Source organism: Lontra canadensis, unplaced genomic scaffold (assembly GCF_010015895.1).
Source record: "Lontra canadensis isolate GAN:19392208 unplaced genomic scaffold, GSC_riverotter_1.0 scaffold195, whole genome shotgun sequence".
In the NCBI taxonomy this organism is placed as follows: Eukaryota; Metazoa; Chordata; class Mammalia; order Carnivora; family Mustelidae; genus Lontra; species Lontra canadensis.
The window spans coordinates 419126-437698 of NW_022631189.1; the positions used below are offsets into that span (position 1 = coordinate 419126).

At 42.0% G+C, this 18573-nt stretch overlaps 1 protein-coding gene across 3 annotated transcripts in view; it reads left to right on the top strand.

Moving 5' to 3' along the window:
* ADHFE1 (alcohol dehydrogenase iron containing 1) overlaps nt 1-18573 on the top strand; it is a 33206-nt gene that overhangs the window by 2537 nt on the left and 12096 nt on the right. For 2 of the 3 annotated variants that reach the window (XR_004381462.1, XM_032847856.1), the window contains exons 2-10: nt 4350-4387; nt 6228-6274; nt 6999-7052; nt 7242-7396; nt 7542-7738; nt 9304-9381; nt 10497-10602; nt 13276-13428; nt 15706-15804. Coding sequence is in view for 2 of the 3 variants with exons in the window: in XM_032847856.1 (XP_032703747.1) it covers nt 4350-4387; nt 6228-6274; nt 6999-7052; nt 7242-7396; nt 7542-7738; nt 9304-9381; nt 10497-10602; nt 13276-13428; nt 15706-15804 (927 nt within the window). In the remaining variant the exon portion in view is untranslated. The remainder of the gene's footprint in view (nt 1-4349; nt 4388-6227; nt 6275-6998; nt 7053-7241; nt 7397-7541; nt 7739-9303; nt 9382-10496; nt 10603-13275; nt 13429-15705; nt 15805-18573) is intronic. The other variant, XM_032847857.1, reaches the window with a different exon arrangement.

An 18573-nucleotide genomic window follows, 5' to 3' on the forward strand; every position in this document is an offset into this window, starting at 1 on the left:
GGACAATAAACCAGTAAAATTTAGGGTATATTACATGTTGATAGGTATTAAAGAGAAAGTAAAGGAGGATGGCTCGTTGCAGGAGGGGATGCAATTTTAGAAGAAGACCTAACTATTAGTATCTTATTGCTGATATAATAAATTTCCATGAACTTGGTGGCATAAAACAACACACATTTATTCTCTTACAGTTCTTAAGTCCACAATCAGTTTTACTGGGCCAAAATCAAGGTGTAAGAAGGCCACACTCCCTTCAGAGGTTCTAGAGGAGAATCCATTATCTTGCTCTTTCCAGCTTCCATTGCACTTCTCGCAATGGTAAATCGTAGCTCCTTCCTCCATCGTCACAGCCACCAATGTAGCCACTTGCTTCAGTGGTCACATTGCCATTATGTCAAATCTCCTTCTGCCTCCCTTGTATAAGGACACTTCTGATTACATTTAGAGCCCACCCAGATAATCCAGGGTATCTTTCCATCTCAAAATCTTTAATTTAATCACATCTGTAGAGTCCCTTTTGCTTTATAATGTTCACAGGTTCCAGGTTATTAGGACCTGGATATCTTCAAGGTCTCAGCCAACCACGCTTGCTGAGAAGGTAATGGTTACAGGAAAACCTGTGGAAGGTGGAAGGAAGAAGCAAGCCATGTGGCTCTCTGGGAAGGTACTCAGAGGTGGAGAATACCAGCATGGTTTCAGAACATGGTGAATGGAGCAGAGTGGGTGAGGGGGAGATGAGGTCAGAGATGCTGGGGGCTAGAGGGGGGGGCGGCCAAGGATGAGCCCAAGGTGTTTTGCCCTAACAAGTGGAAGGATGAAGTTGCCATTAAACTGGGGTGGGGAAGAGGCTTTAAGGGAAGACCAGGAGCTGAGTCTTGGGCAGGAGCTGAAATGCCTAACAGACATTCAAGTGGAGGTGTCGGAGGAGGCAGCTAAATCTGGAGTTTAAGCAAGACATCTAAACCAGAAGGATAAGAGCACAGAAGTCACTCAAGACCATGAGACAAGGTGAGTTCACTCAGGGAGAGTGGAAAGAAAAGAGAGGGATTCACAGGCCGAACCCCAGGACCCTCCAGCATTCAGAGTCAATGGCATGAAAAGAAACTAGGTGAGGAGCAACCTGGAAGCCAAGGGAAGAAGTTTTCCAGGGAGAAGGGAATAGATAGAAGGATGCTGCTGACAGGTTGTACAAGATGAGGACTGAACTCAGAACTGAGTGGTATATTAGCACGGTGAAGGGCATTCATGACTTGGCAAACTGTTGGTGGAGTCACAGGGCAAAGGTCAGTTGGAAGGGGTCCTAGAGAGAATGGGAGAAATTGGGAGAGCCTTTACAGGACTATAGGCAAGGAGAGCAGTGGGCCAGCATCAGGAGAGGGAAGAATAAGAGAAGGTTGTTGTTAATAAAGGGGAAAACATGGGACGTCTGGGTGGCTCAGTCAGTTAAGCATCTGCCTTCGGCTCGGGTCATGATCCCGGGGTCCTGGGATGGATCAAGTCCCATGTCAGGCTCCTTGCTCCCCTGAGATTTAGTGCACAGGAGAGGTGCTGACCTTTACTAAAAACTTGGCCAGTTTATCCTAGCAAGTGATGCTGGGAGGAAAGCCAGAATAATCAGGCTAGAACCAGAGGGTGGGTAAATGAGAGCCTTGCTCTACCCATGGTTTCCTCAGCTTCTCAAGAGTAGAGAAGCCCATCAGTGGTTTCAGGCTGTCCTAAAACAGTGGGGGAACCCACAGTCCATTCTTCTTACCCAAGCTCAGGTTCTCTGTCTTGGTACACCAGGAGATGAGAGAAAAAGCTTAGAGGATTTTAAACATCTGCATTTACTTACTCATTTACTCATTTCTTCAGTCAGTATTCCTTCAGGTGGTATTAGTTTGTGCCTGTTGCAATGCTAGCCATTACAGATGAGGTTGTGATAAATGGCAGATATTATCTTGCCACCACAAAATTTACAATCTAGAGGCAGATGCAAACAGAAGAAGAGTGATAATGGTTCTAATCGGGAGGGAAACATAGTACAGACCACAGAGGGAGAGTGCCTACTTGGGCCCAGCCTTAGGGAGGACTGCCCAGGGTAAGTGACATTTCAGCTGTCACTAGAAAGGATACTAATTACCTGGAAGAAGAGGCGGAAACATGTTTCAGGCAGAGGAAATAACAAGGACAAAGTTCTGGAGGCAAAAAAGAGAATGTGTGGCCCTCCCATTCACAGAAAAGAAGGAACTTTCCAAGAGCTCCGGAGATGGACAGAGATGAGATTACCAGGCTAGAAAGATTAGCTGGGCCCATGAGGCAGGGCCAAGTCTGAACTTTATCCAAAGGGGGTGAGGGGAGAGGGCATCATTGGAAATAAGCTCCTGACCCCTGTGTGGCAAATGTGGAGCCAAGAGAAGCCTGTTAGGGGCTCTGTAGTTATTCAGATGAGAGATGACACTGAAACCAGAGATTGGCAGAGGACCCACGAGAGGTGATGGATTTGGCTAGAGAAATACTGGGGGGCCTTGATGAGTGTTTGCTATAAAGGGTGAAGGGTGAGCCCAGGATAGAACCCAATGTTTAAGGAATGAGCAGAGTGGTAAAGGAGCTGGAAAAAGAATAATTAGAGGAAGCCCAGGCGAGTAGGTAGTCCTGGAAGCCACGGAAAGCATTTCAACCATCCAAGGAGGGGTGGCCCAGTGTTCACTGCTAGGAGAGCAAGGTGCTGGGAGGCGGGGGGGAGGTCCTGAGAACTAGGAATACAGCAGGAAAGCTGGGACTTGTTGAGACAGCAGCCAGATTTCAGGAAGCCAGGCAATGTGTGGGAGGCAAGAAAATGGAGCCAGCAGACCTAGGCCAGGAGGGGAGACCCAGAGAAGATGAGCAAGCCAGAGGGGACAAGAGGTTGAGACTTTGAAGCATGAAACTCTTAAATACAATGACAAAGATCAAGTGAGGAGGAAGACTAGGAAACACAGGACAAGTGGAGGCCCCAAGACGGCAAGAGAGGATGGGACTCAAACCACAAGTAAAAAATAGAAATGATTAATCAAGGCAGCCTCAGAACCTTAAAAATATAAAATAAAAAGGGGGAGGAGTGTAGGAAAGCATGTGCTCCCACATTCCTGGGCATTGGAAAGTTTAGAGTCTGGAGATTTTCTTCCCTTTGCCTCCACTTTCTTGTCCTTGGAGGGTGTAAAGCAGAGAAAGTTCTCCAAAGAAAGCCCACCGGTGAAGGACAACACCTTGGCATTGCCAACTGTGTTTTCCCTGTGGCAGCCTGAGAATGGCTCACGCCGGCTGGGATGGTCCAGGGACTCTCAACACTTGGCATTTTCAGCCGTGTCCAGGAGGTGGCAGTCTTGACTCATGGTGGTGCTCACACCGGTTTCCTGGCGGCTTTGACTTCAATCTGTTTTTGAGGTCTTGACCATTGAGTTGAACACTCTTCTTTCCTTCTCCACCTTCCCCCTCAGATGTTTTCGCTCCAAATTTAAAGGGGGGATGGAGTGGTTGTCCACTCACGTATCTACTGGGACCCCACTAGGACAAGGTCCTCTGGCAAAAAATAGAAACATACAACCCTTTGGTGCTGCTCAAATGCACAGCGAACAGGAGGAGAAAGGGACTATGCAGGAAACAGGAGGCTACCAATACTGAGAAGGGAAACGGAGCCAAGGGCAGAGAAGCAGAGTGGGAACTGAGAAGAGGTGAGGGATTTGAGGAGGAGAGAGTGACAGGCATGAGCCCACTTTAGGCCACAGGGGAGTGGGGAGAGGGGGACACAGCCACAGGCCCTGGGGAGGGAACCAGCACAGGGAGGCATCCAAGGGGCTGCAGGTCCCTGGAGCTGGGCTGAGAAAAGATGGAGGCGTGAGGTAGTGACCAGTGAGGACTGCAGGCCCACTGAGGGCTTCTCAGAGGCCCAGAGTCTGTTTCAAGAAAATAAACACATTGAAGACAATGAGAAAATACAAATTCCCCTGGGTGGGAGGAATGGGAGAGGAAGTGCATTGAGTAGTTAACCTTGGGTAAATTTGGTAGAAGTTCCTAACATGGTACAAGAGCTGGGACCTCAGAGACACTAAGACTCCATCTCAAACTTCCTTGTATCCCCAGAGGACTTATCTCAGCTTCCCGTACACATGTATTGAGCACCAACTGAATAATTGCTGAAAGAATGATCCTGCAACACTGGAAAGACTCTGAGTGGACTTCTTGTCCATGATGATTTCTGGGTTTTCCTATGGAGCATTTGCCAAAGCTACTACTTTGATAGCATCTCAAGAGTAGAATGCAGTGTGAGCCACATTAAAGCATCCTATCTTCTGGCTTTCTAGTTTCACATTTTTTTTTCTTTTCCCTAGATGCCAGTGCCCAACTCATTCTCATACTTACTCCCAAGGTAATAATACATTTTGTGTTTTTAAAGTGGCCAAAATTTCCAAGCCCTCCATTGGCACTCATAATACATTTGGGAAAATGATAAATCAAGGAAATCAAGGGATGTGAAAGTTGGAATGGTTGCCTTTTCACTTGCAACTGGTAATATGTAGTTCTAATTATATGACGGTAGCTGAATGTGTGCTGATTGATTATGTTTGACTCAAGTATATATTTAATGCTATTTATGATAATTTTCTATTTCAAATAGCATTATTTGCCAAAGCTAAAAATGGGGGCACAGATGAGATTTTAAGATCATCTGAGTTAATCAAATTAATCAAGATGAAATCTTTGGACAGTCTTAATACATCTCAGGAAAGAAAGAGGCTAAAGAACAAAGGTGGTTCCTAGAAGGAAAAAACTTGTTTGTATCAATTTAAAAAAAAAAATTATATTTCTTAGTAATTAAAAATAATGACAAAAGTTTTCAGTTCTCACAAACATCTTAATCCTTCCCAACTCCATTGTCCACAGAGCAGCAGGAAGCTCATTGTAGCTTCAGCGTGTCCTCAGAATGTCACATGAATTACTGACACAAAAACTGATTTCACCTCTTAGAAGGAAAGGTCAAATCTAAACAGCACAGTGAGAATGGAAACAAGGGGGGCTGCCCGTACAGGAAACTAAGCAGAATCCACAGAGGAGCCTGTTGGGGAGTAGAACAGAAAGAGTAACCGAGGGCTTTTTCCTGCCACCGGTGTGGTTCACCATTCAAGACAAGCCAAGGGACCTCCCAGTCATTAATGACCGTCAGCTAGGTGAAAACATGGCCAGCCTTTAAGGTCCTCGTGAACATATGCAGAATTTTGTCTTTAGCTGGTTCTTTCCAATTCTTAGTTGATTTCAACAAAGAATTAGTAGTCTCCTGTTTGGGAGCATAAAATTAGTAAATTAAAGAAAGATAATCTCACTGTTTTCTAGAATCAATTTATGTCTTTTCCTAAACTTCAGTAGCAAGATTAATAAATTATTTCTTTACAGTAGATAAGGTTCAAAGAAATTTGAATTTTGATTAAGGATACCCTTGCTCTCAAGAATCCAAAGGTAGATTGTTGTCTAGTTTTGGTCTCTTGTTCTTTTAAAAAAAAAAAAAAAAGAAGAAGTAGTGGAAATTGTTGCAGACTTTTTTTCAATCTTATGACTGACGAGGAGTGATGAAAATAAGCATAAAACTCATTAAGTGGGGCTGTCTTGTTCTGATAGGACAGGAAATCATTTCTGCCATAACTAAAACCTGATATTATAAAGAAGTATCAGTTTATAAAAACTTTTATTAAATCTTACAAACAGAACTAAATTTTTACATACTTTAACTTGAAAAATATAAACATCTTACTGTGATAATTTTTTCTCTATGGAAAAATATTTTAATTCAAACTGATCACAGTTGTTATAAGAAATGTAAGCAGGACTCTAATTAATTAATTTACTAATAATTGTTCTCTAACAGTAATCTAACTCCAGAGTCTAGAGGGTATTTTTTCTAGAGGATTTTTAGACATTGTTTCAAAAGTGTATTTTATTTTCAATGAAGAAAATATTTTAAATAACTATTTTCACACAATCAGCATCAAGTTAGCATTACATTCTCTTAAAATGCAGATTTTAATTTCAATTTGATAGGCAACAATGAAACTTGAAAATACATTTTAGCTAAGGCTTTTAATTTTCTTTTAAAGGTAAGTCTTTTTAAGGGAGATGCTTATGTTCACTGCTGAAATACCAATTTACTATCAAAAACCATTATTTTTGCTTTGTTTTTGAGGCCTACTCTAACGCTAATTTCTATATTTCTGTAGCTCCTGGATTTGCACCTTCTGGGAAAACAACAGATTATGCCTTTGAGGTAGATATAATCAATCCATTCTTTCTTTTACGAATGACTTGAAAAAATACTAGAGTATTTTGCTAATGTTTTTTTTGTTTTTTTTTTTTTTTAATTCATGAGAGACAGAGAGATAGGCAGAGGCAGAGAGAGAAGCAGGAGGGACTTGATCCCAGGACCCTGGGAACATGACCTGAGCCGAAAGGCAGATGCTTAACCAACTGAGCCACTGAGGCGCCCACTAATGCATTATTATCTCATTTGAAATCTATTATTAATTGGTGTTCCCTAATCTCATTATTTGATCATACCCCATTTAGCAAAGTACCTTGTTGGGGTAATGGAATACAAATCTTCAGATAACATGAGTAATGTTTAGATATTGTCTGTCTTTTGTTCAGCCATCAAAACAGGACAAAGTCCCAGTTCTACAAACTCTCCAACTTACATATGTTGTAGGTTACAGCTTAGTTTTGTAATTATAACAATTCTAAAAGAGGTCCAAGCAATCTTTTGAAGCAAGAACAAAGGAGCAATGAATTCTGATGAATTTTTATCACAGTATAATTATATAATTATTTAAATCTCTGTCTCCTCCTAGTTCAGGAGTCATAAATTAAAATGAAGGACATGCTAAGGAATATATACTTTATTCTCTACACAATAAGGAACAATTCCTTTCATTTATAGGTCTTTAGAAATGAAACACACCTATATCTAAGTCTTTTTTTTTGTTTTTCCGCAGATGGCCGTTTCAAATATTAGATATGGAGCAGGAGTTACAAAGGAAGTGGGAATGGCAAGTATTTAAGATTCCTACAGTCTTTTTGTTAGAAATGTTACCTGTCTTTTAAAACAAATGCAAACCGACAACAATTGAGTCCTTTGTTTTTAAAAATGTGCAGTGTTAAGTTAGCCAGAGAGAGAGAGTCTATTGCAGTTCTTGGGCAATGAAACCTAACTTATAAAATTATTTTTGTTGTTTTAGGACCTACAAAACATGGGTGCTAAAAATGTTTGTTTGATGACAGACAAGAACCTCTCCCAGCTCCCTCCCGTACAAATGGTTATGGACTCCCTAGTAAAGAATGGCATAAATTTTAAGGTTTATGATAATGTGAGGGTGGAACCAACAGATAGAAGGTATTATTTTATTGCTGCTATTTACTTTATGTAGAAGCCAACACATCTCACTGTTGCTTAAAACTTGCTCCAGGCCTTTAATGGTGTGGCAATTTATTTCTGAAAACAATAATGACATGATGGCTTTTCTTTTCCCTTCTCTAAGCTTCATGGAAGCAATTGAATTTGTCAAAAGCGGAGCTTTTGATGCCTTCGTTGCTGTTGGTGGAGGCTCCACCATGGACACCTGCAAAGCCGCTAATCTGTATGCATCCAGCCCTCACTCTGATTTCCTAGACTATGTCAATGCCCCCATTGGGAAGGGAAAGCCTGTGTCTGTGCCTCTTAAGCCTCTGATTGCAGGTAAAGACTGTTTGTACGTTTTATTTTGCAATTGGCAAAAGGTCTTAGGAAAGATGCAAGCCAGGAATTTTAGGGTATGTTTCCAAAGCTTTCTAATTTCTTCATTTCAGTGTAGTACAGTGTTTGGAGAGCAGAACAGATAGCAGTTCATTTATATTTTAAATTCTGATCATTATTGCACAGACGGACGATTTGGGTCAGTGGTGGGAAAGTTTGCAGATTTATGCTAGGCAGTCATTGTGTGAAGGAGGAGGGAAGGTTATTGTTTCCATATTATTAGATCCCTCTGTTGGCAGGTTTGTCTTCTAAACCCCTCTCTGCTTTGTCCCATTCTGCCAGCCACCGTGGAGTTTAAGGGGAACATTCACTATTATTTTTCTGGTGTTGACTCAACCCTTTCTTCCACACAATGGCTCTTCAGCTGACCTGGGGCTTTGTCTCTTCTCTAGGACATGTGGCTAGCATGGCCACATCTCTCTGGGCAACATCTGCTCTGTGGCTGCCCTGGGGACAGACACGCAAGTCCAAGTCAGAATAGCTTTTCTGTCCCACACAGAGCTTGGGATCTTTGGGTCTTTTCTTCCCTCCCTCCTATTTTATGGCTGTTAGCATATTACTGCTTAAAGTTTTATAGTGAAAATGCACTAACTGGTAACTGGACAATATCTGTCTGAAGTTTTGTCCTCTCTCTTCTCCCCCTCAACTGCCCCCACTGTGAATGGGCCCCGTGATGGTATAGGAGTAAGTTGAAGGCAGATGAACTGCTTTGATGTGAATGAGCAATCAGCAGGGAGCAACATAATTGATGTCTGGCAAACGGAACCCTCTGGTGAAACTGTGTCAGCATCACACAGAGGGGTGATTAGTAAAGTTTAGAAACTTGACAGAACTACAAAACCACGGAGCCTAGCAAAGGCAGAACGTTACTGTGCTTGCTGCCAGGAGGGAATAAAGATGTCTTTCAGAGAAGGTATGTATGAGTTTTCTAACCGAGAAGCCGAGCAGCCTGCCTCTGAAAGCCCGGCTGCAGCTGCGTAAGCTCGGGTGCTCGAGTTCCTGGGGTTCCTAGCTGTTGATGCAGAAACAGGACACATAATACATGGTAAACATACACACGTGTTAGTACGGGCATGGACACCATACATACATGTCAGGCCTGTATACATGCTGGCACAGGCACTGACATCATACATATGTGTTAATACAGGTAAAGCTATCACACATACTCATCGAAGTGCACGTACACGTTAGACATGCCTACATGTTACGCAGACATGAACACCGTGCACGTGAAATGTGTGCCTATTAATGCAGACACTGCCATCACATATGCATAGGAAACGTGTTGATGCTGACAGGCACGCTATTACACATGCATGTAAATGCAGATACGGACAGACATATGAAGCATACATGCAGATTAACATAGATACGGACCTCAAGTGAGCAATAGGGGCATCAGCGCTTCCTTCTCTAACTTTGTTCCTTGCTTCCTAAGGTTGAATTAAGTATCTCCACTGACTTTACTTAGATGCATTATGTAAATTAATGTTATTTTATTCAAGTCCCAACTACCTCAGGAACTGGGAGTGAAACTACAGGAGTTGCCATCTTTGACTATGAACACTTGAAAGTAAAAACTGGTAAGAACTGTGCCCATAAAAATCATGTTTAATTCTCTCTCTTACCTTTCAACCCTGCGGCCTTTTCTTTAATCCTAATATTTAAAAATCAAGGGGTTATAGAGCTAAGGGCATGTATATACACACATTTTCTTTCTTTTACCAAGTACATGTAAAAATATGAAACAGTCTAATAAACTTCTCTTTGAGAATTACCTACAAAGCATATTGAAATGCCATAATCTTGATTGGCCATTTCTCTGCTCAAGTTAGAAACTGTACGTCAGTGCTGAATGATTATTCCCTTTCTTGCACATCTTTTCAACACTTTTTTCCTTTCAACATTTTAAATCAATTTCATTGAGATACAATTTTTATATAATAAAATGCATACATTTTAAGAGTCAGCCTGGTGAATTTTGGCAAATAGATATACCCATGTAGCCACTATCCCAACCAAAGTATAAAACATTCCTATACTCCAGAAAGATCCAAAGGTCCCAGGCCTTTGTAGCAGAATGAATTGATATTTGGCTGCACATTTATAGTAACTTCTCTTTTTAAAATTAAATGACATTATCCTTTGATGTTATTGAAGATAACAGTAGCCAATACTTGAATTTAATCTTACAGTTTTTCAAAGACTTTTACATAATACTTTCTAATAAGAGCCTTACATTAGCTATGTGGGATAGAAGCCCTAATGGTTATGATCTAATGGAGAACTCAGAGAGACTAAGTGACTTGGCCAAAGACACATAGCAAGCTGCAGAACCAGCACCCAAACCACCAGTGTGCTAGTAAACCAGCTCTCTGGCATTTAATCAGTAAATAAGCCCCAGTTTCTCGTATTGGCCAATTTCTTTGGTGTAAATAGTCCCACCATTGCCAGTGACATCATTCAAACCAGAGTTGGGAAGAGATGTGCACACTTGGCTCCTTCAAACAAGGAGCCTCAGATCCAGTGAAAAACCCAGGTTTCTGACTCCAGATCTCTTTCCACTATTCTTGTTGCCTCCCTTCATGAGAATGAATCTCATATTTTTAATTTAAGAATAAATTGTTATCCTAAAGTAACTTAATTTCTTAAAATGGTGTCCATACCTTTTGCCTCTGTTGAAAAATCCCTGTTTTAGGCATTGCTTCCCGAGCCATCAAACCCACACTGGGACTGATCGATCCCCTGCACACCCTGCACATGCCTGACCGGGTGGTTGCCAACAGTGGCTTCGATGTGCTTTGGTAAGTACCAGTGCCAACTGGAGGGGCTTTTGCAGGCCCTGCGTCTCTGGACTGTATTTTCTTGCTGAAAGCACTTGCTAAGCATACCTCAGTTAGTGTTCCACAACCACCCCAGCTTTGGCTGTCATTATCCCCTTTCCTAGATGAAAACATGGAACCTATAAAGGATGAGGACTAGATGAGCTCCTGGATGAGCCTCAGGCCACTGCTCTGGATCCACTGTGCCAGCCAGGAGTGGCTGGAGGAGTGGGTGGAGTGGGTGGAGCTGCCGTGCAGCAACTCAGACCCTGCGTCTAGGGCTACAGGGAACAGGAAACAGTCGGGTCTGCCATGGCATGGAAGAGGGCAGGAAAGGGAGCTGACATCCCGTGAGCGGGATTGTGCTCACATGTCAGGACTTCGCACACATCACCACCTCACTACAGCTCTGCACCACACGAGAAAGAAACCTGCCGTGGAGATGTTCAGTAACTTGCCAGAGCCCAGGTTCCCTGGGCTTCAGCTGCCATGGCTCCCTGATCCGTGTTCCTTCCAGGGGCCTCAGGGAGACCCACGGACGCCTTTCGCATTCAGCGTGTCCCAAACTACCTATTTCATCTACTTGCACGGGTACATTTTTTCAAAATCTAACATCTCTGAACTCAGAACACGTCTTAAGATCTGTGGGGCAACGGTACGATTTTCTTCCTCAGTGGTATTTTTATGTAAAGATTTTATTTATTTGACAGACGGAGATCACAGAGAAGCAGGCAGAGAGAGAGGAGGAAGCAGGCTCCCTGCTGAGCAGAAAGCCCGATGTGGGGCTTGATCCCAGGACCCTGGGATCATGACCTGAGCTGAAGGCAGAGGCTTTAACCCACTGAGCCACCCAGGCGCCCCTCAGTGGTATTTTTAATGATGCGTCTTATAATGCATGACATCTTAAATTCGATGAAATCCCAATTTATTCTCCACCTCCTCCTACCACCTCACAGCTTCTCCTGAGTCCCTTAAGTTAGTGAGCAGCAGGGCTTGCTATGAACTTCTTTCTTATGTCCGCACATGGCCCAGTACCTCCTACCACTTGTCTTGCTGGGCTTTCTCCTGTCTGCTCCCTCCACTTGAGCCTCACTGTTCCCACCGTGGTTCAGACCTGCCCAACTCTTGCTTGGATAATTGCAATGGTTTCCTCGTCAGTGTCTCTGCTTCCATCCCATAGTCCTTCTGTCTGTCCTCCATACCGGCCTCGGCAAGTTTTCAGAATGCAATATAATCATCACACATACACATATACACACACCTCTACCTGACAAGTCTTTTAGTGCCTTTCCACGCCTACTGCCAGACGGCCAAATTTCTTTGCCCTGGCATGTCCCCAGTGCTCAGCTCTTTATCTCTTTGGAGAATTCATATTCCAGTTCCACTGGAGCACCCTACCCTTGATGGAGCCTTTGCTGACAGCCTCCCCACCTTTCTTCTCCTCAGGTGCAACTGACCACTCCATCCTTTGCTCTTCCGCATTGGGTGGACTTCCCTTTCACATGCTCATCTTCACTGCACTGTGAGCTGGATGAGGATAGAACCATCTTACTCCCCTCTCCATCCCTGCCCCTTGGAACAGTGACTGTCACATCATAGGTATTTGGTTAATATCTCCCCACATGGATGCTCCATTCTTGCACTGCCCACAGATTAGACAGATTAAGAACCATAAAGCCATAGCATCCATCCACCAACTAGTTAAAAGAATTTCCAATGGTTTGTTCAAAAGATATTAACTGCTTCTCAAGTGCAGAAGAAATCTCCATTCTAAGACCAAAAACCATAATTCATGCCTGAAACAGTTCATCTTACATTGCGTTCCCAATGCATCACTGATCTAGATGGCTATGTTTTGTTTTTTTTCTCTCTTCTGCATTTGATTCATTAGAATTGATGGCAGGCCATCAGGTGGAGGAAATTCTGAAGCTTGGTCCTTGAAATAGCCAACCTTTAGTTGAGGGAATATCAGAAAAAAGAACTGAATTTTATTTTTGAGGCCAAAATTTAATAATAATGATGAACTGTAAGTTTTACAATGTGCTGGTCATTATTCTAAGTACTTTACGTGTACCCCCTCATTTAATTTTTACAGCAGCACCAGGAAGGCATACTATTGTTTGTCCTTGTCTTAGAGTCACAGGTTAGATAGTGAGTTACCCCACGCCTGCTACAGGAAGGTCTGGTGCCAGGATTTACAGCTCACCCCAGCATCTGTGCTCTCACCCACTGCACTGTACTCTTAATAGAAGGCTCATGTAACTATGACCCTCCTTAGGTAACAGGAGTTTAATGGTAAATATATTTTACAAGGAAATCATTTTTTAGATTCAGGGCTTTTCTTCATGACCCAAATAATGTAAAAATTCAACATCATAAAGATTTATTTGCACTAGAAAGGGGCCATATGTAATTCAGCAACATATACTGGTCAAAAAATAATGCTGTTAATATAAACTTCACTGTTAATTTCTGTAATAAGCAATGACTACTGTAGGCAAGAGTCTGACCTGGTGGAACGCACTGTGATTATCACTGCCACGGAGCTTATCTGCAGTGGAGTGAGTACTGAACATGTCCAAGAGAGTCTGGAATCTGAATGGAGGGGAAAAAGAAGGTGCTTTCAATCTGTGTGTTTTAAATATGTCTTGTTAGCCATGCCCTGGAGTCCTACACTGCCCTCCCCTACCACATGCGGAGCCCTTGTCCTTCAAATCCTATCACCCGGCCAGCATACCAGGGCAGCAACCCAGTCAGTGACATCTGGGCCGTCCACGCACTACGGATCGTCGCTAAGTATCTGAAAAGGTATGTGGCCCAGAGGAGATAGAAATGAAACAGAATGGGTACCTTGCTGGCTCAGTCAGTCAAGCATGCAGATCTTGATCTTGGGGTTGTAAGTTCAAGCCCCACACTGGATGTCAAAATTATTTAAAAATAAGATCTTTAAAAAAAAAAAAGAAAGAAAGAAACAGAAACAGAACAGGAAAACCACATTCCACCCTCACATAAAATGTAGTGTGCCAGATCCTGAAATAGCCTAAGCACGCCTGTTCACCAAAAGATTAGTCAGTGGATATAGAGGAGCACCAGAGACCAGCAAGCTCTGGAAGGATGAAAAGATGGGGAGGGATGCATGTGAGGACAGATGAAACCTGAGTCCTTCAGTCTGAAAAGGCAAAGGCAAGGGGACAAAATATGAGCCTCTGATTTCTGAAGGATGCATCTAGAAGGATTATTCATCAAAGCCTTGAAACCAGAGCTCAGGTGAAGGCAGATGTCCTCTGAGATTTGGCTACACCAAGAGCTGAAATGAGACCCAGAGAGGCAGATGTTGGCCAAGCCCATGCGGGCCGTGTCTGAAGGCAGAGTCAACCCAGTAAGCAAACTCACATGAAGTGAATTTAAGAAACCAATGTCTAGAGTTGTCTGTCCCAGGAGATATCAAAAGCCTTCTGTGGGGTGGCTGGGTGAAGGACATTGGGGAGGGTACGTGCTATGGTGAACACTGTGAATTGTGTAAGACTGGTGAATCACAGACCTGAACCCCTGAAACAAATAATAACGTTATATGTTAATAAAAAATAAAATTAAAAATGTGGCTTTCCTGAACTGAGATATGTTAAAGTACAAAATACACATCAGATTTTAAAGACAGTATGCAGGAAAAAAGAATATAAAAATTTCAATAATTTTTATATTGATCATATCTGAAAAATGTTATAGTTAAATATTATTATGGTTTAAAAAAATAAAAATAAAAAGCTTTCTAAAAGATTTCAAAGGATTTATAAATGCTATAGCCACGATTGGCTCCTAAGAGAGCAAAGATGTACTTAGAGATGAAAGCTGATCCCTGAGACATTAAGACCTATGCAAACCCAGACTCACTCTTGTACACATAACAGAAGCAAAGAGCACGGCAGGTTGGACCTAGATGTAAACATGGTGCTTCCTCTGGCCCCAAGCTGGTAGCTGTACCGGAGAAGGAACTCAGACTGCATTTTGTCAAAAAGCAAAGGGAAGGGACACAGAGCTATTTCAGGAGACCATCAGGGAGCAGGGAAGCACTTGCCTGGGTAGTCGCAGATACAGATAGTGGTCAACCAGCATGAGACGGGGACAGAAGGCTTGGCAGAGCAGAGTGGAAGGTGAGGGGGTGTAAAGGACAGAAAGAAAGCTAAAGCCCCATCATCTGCTCTTTCATCTTGGCATTCAGGGAATAAGAAACGAACGCTGGGTTTGGAAAGGAGCCACAGATGCCTAACCATTCCAAATGAAAGGAGATAAAAGGCTGTAGCACGCTTACTGCATAACAGGAGCCCTTACTCCAGGCAAAATCGTGAAAAGCAAGCAAGGAGTGGTTTGTCATTCTTGGCAGTCTTCTGCTTCCTCCCTGGGGCAGGGTTTCTAAGCCAGCATGTGCAGGATGGCTGAGCTGCATGTGCAAGGGGCCTTTGAGAATTTGCTTTTACAGAGTGGCGTCGGGACATCTGGAGCAAGCAAAGGCTCATCCTGCAATAACATCCCACTTCCATAAGGAAAAATATTAAAATAGTACATGTGGTTTCAAAAGATACTAAAAGAGGCCTCCAGAGGGTTCTATTTGGGGCAGTGTCACAGAAAGAAAGATGGCGGGGCAGGCTGCTTTTAGCCTGCAGGTAGCCCCAGGCGACAGGGACTCATTGCAGAGAACCAGTCTGGGCCCTGTCCATTCCGAGTGTGTGTTTACTCGCAGTTCATTCACAGCTGCCGTCAAGCTCACTGACAAATGAAGAAGAAGAATGAGTCTTGGGGCACTTTTCTAGAGCAGCTCACAGTCCAAGGGTCATTGCCTTGCTTCCCCCAGCACTTTCATCACATGAGCAGCCCGACAGCATATTTATTATGCCTTTGCCCAAAACCATTGATAAGAAAATATGTTTCCCTTCGGTTTTCGTTGAGAAGACAAGGTGTCATTTGAATAAGTTGCCTAATTTTTCTTCCTACCAAGTAGAATTTCTTTCTTCCCAGGTCTTTCCCTACGGCAGCTCTTGATTCGATAGGAAATGCCAATGTTGATGTAGGTATTTATATCATCCACAGGGCTGTCAGAAATCCTGACGATCTTGAAGCAAGGTCTAATATGCACTTGGCAAGTGCTTTTGCTGGCATTGGCTTTGGAAATGCTGGTGTTCATCTGTGGTGAGCAAACTTGAGATTTTATTTCTTCACCTAAGCTATTGCTTTTAATTTAAAAAAATGTTTGTAATTTAGGACAAAGGGTAAGACCTAAATATGCTATAGAAAAAAGAAATTTAACTGGGGGTCCTGGAATGTTTTCTTAATTCAAATGTAATTTATTGGGTCATAGATTTTTGTTTAAGTTTTATTATATTTTTTTAAACATACTCTAACCCTAATGTGAGCCTCCAACTCAGGACCCTGAGATCGAGTTACGTGCTCCACTGATCCAGCCAGGTACCCTCATAGATTTTTTTTTTTTTAAACAGGCTTGAGATACACACTATAAAATTTACTGATTCAAAATGTATAATTCAGTGGGATTTAGCATATTCATGGAGTTGTACAGCCATTACCACAATCGATTTTAGAACGTTTTATTGCCCTGAGAAGAAATTCCATACTCCTTGGCTGTCATCCATCAATCCTCTTACACCCCTCAGTCTTAAGCAACTACTAATCCACTTTCCGTCTTTATAGATTTGCCTGCTCTGGATATTTTATATTAATGGAATTATATAATATGTGGTCATTTGTGCCTTTAACTTAGCAAAAGGTTTTCATGGTTCATCCATATGTGCATCACTATGTCACTCCTTTTTGTTGCCAAGTAACAATCCACTGCATGGATATGCCACATTTTATTTTCCATTCATCAGAAGATGGACACTGGACTGTTTCCACCTTTTGGCCATTATGAATAATGCTGCTATGAACATTTGTGTACAAGTTTTTTGTGTTGATATATGTTTTCATTTCTGAGAATATACCTAGGAGTGGAACCGTTAGGTTATATGGTAACTGTGTCTAAATTTTGAGAACTACTACTGTGATCCACAGAAGCTCTACCATTTTATATTTCCATAAGCAGTGGATAAGGGTTTTGATTTCTCCACATCCTCACCATGTGTTGGGGATTTTTAGAACCTCAAATGCAAGATTTTTTTTTCTCCTACTAATCTCTCACAAAAAGAAAAGGATCAGAATCATTGTCTGTAGCCCAGAATTGACTTGTTTGATCAGAACTTTTTGGTATGATGCCTTAACATTGAATACCTATGATCACTGAGAATTAAGAATAGGCCTTTGCTATGGAGGGTATAGTGGAGTCACCCCAAAACTTGGCTGCTGAGAGCATAGATTGATAACACCTTTCTAAAAAGCAGGTGAATGGGGTGCCTGTGTGGCATCACTCACCTGCTTTGTGGTTGGCACAAAACCAACTCTTGGTTTTGAGTCTGATCGTGAGCTCAGAGTCGTGGGATCAAGCCCTGTGTTGGGCTCCACACTCAGTGCAGAGTCTGCTTAGGATTCTCTCCCCTTCTCCCTCTGTCTCTCCTGCTAGTTCTCTCTCTCTCTCTCAAGTAAATAAATAAATCTTAAGAAAGAAAGAAAGAAATAATAAAATAAAAAGCAAGGGAGCAAAATCTCCCAAGAGCCTGAAAAATGTTTATATCCTTGGGCCCACTAATTTTAGTTCTATGAATGTAGACAAAAGAAATCATCATCATATGATCAAAGAATTTCTTTATAAGAATAGTCACCTAAGTGGTATGTATAGTTGAAAATTTTAGAAACAATCTAATTTCCAACATTTTGGGAATGGTTAACTGAAGTGCAGTACACAAAGAATAAATATGGCTCTTAAAAAAAATGTTTTAGGGGCACCTGGGTGGCTCAGTGAGTTAAGCCTCTGCCTTTGGCTCAGGTCATGATCTCAGGGTCCTGGGATCAAGCACCACATGGGGCTCTCTGCTCAGCAGGGAGACTGCTTCCCCTTCTCTCTCTCTGCCTACCTTTCTTCCTACTAGCGATCCTTCTCTGTCAAATAAATAAACAAAATCTTTTTAAAAATAAGTAAAAATAAAAAATAATGTTTTAGAATAATAGAAAATTATATAGGAAAATGTTTGTAAAGAATATTAAGTAAGGGCACCTACTGAGGGTGGCTCAGTGGGTTAAGCTTCTGCCTTTGGCTTAAGTCACAATCTCAGGGTCCTAGGATCGAGCCCCTCATCGGGCTCTCTGCTCAATGGGGAGTCTGCTTCCCCTTCCCTCTCTGCCTACTTGTGATCTCTCTAACAAATAAATAAATAAATAATCTTTTTTTAAAAAAGAATATTAAGTAACCAAAGCAATGTTTGAAACTGTATGCACATATGATCATAAATTGAAGATATGCATGATAAGACTAGAAGAAACATTGTATAATGGTTATCTTGAAGAAATAGGATTGTGGATCGTTCTAATTTTTACAAAGAACATACACAACTCTTAAAAGAAATCAAACTAAGATGTTGGATATCATTAGAAAGTTACTTTTGAAAGCTACATGAACCCTTTCACATCATGAAGGCACACTAAGCAATAATTTTCCACATACTGTGAAGCCCAAGAAAGGTCAAGCATATTCCCAAATAGCAATTCAGAGAACCAATAGCTTCTGATCCATCTCACGAAAGGGATAGGCAAGGGATACCTTTTTGGTATCCCTTATACCATTCACCAAAATACTTGGTCTTCCTATGAAATGTTAAGTCTTTTGCTGAATAAGCCCAAAGTCATCCAGTAACCCACAGAAAAAGACTTATGGACCATTTTACTATTGTAAAGCATTTCATTTACAACATATTAATTATAAATACATAAGCTTCTCACAAGATATATCTTCCGGGTCATCTAGTAAACTAAATTAGTCCTGTTTGTTCACCAAGAATTCAAGAGTATATA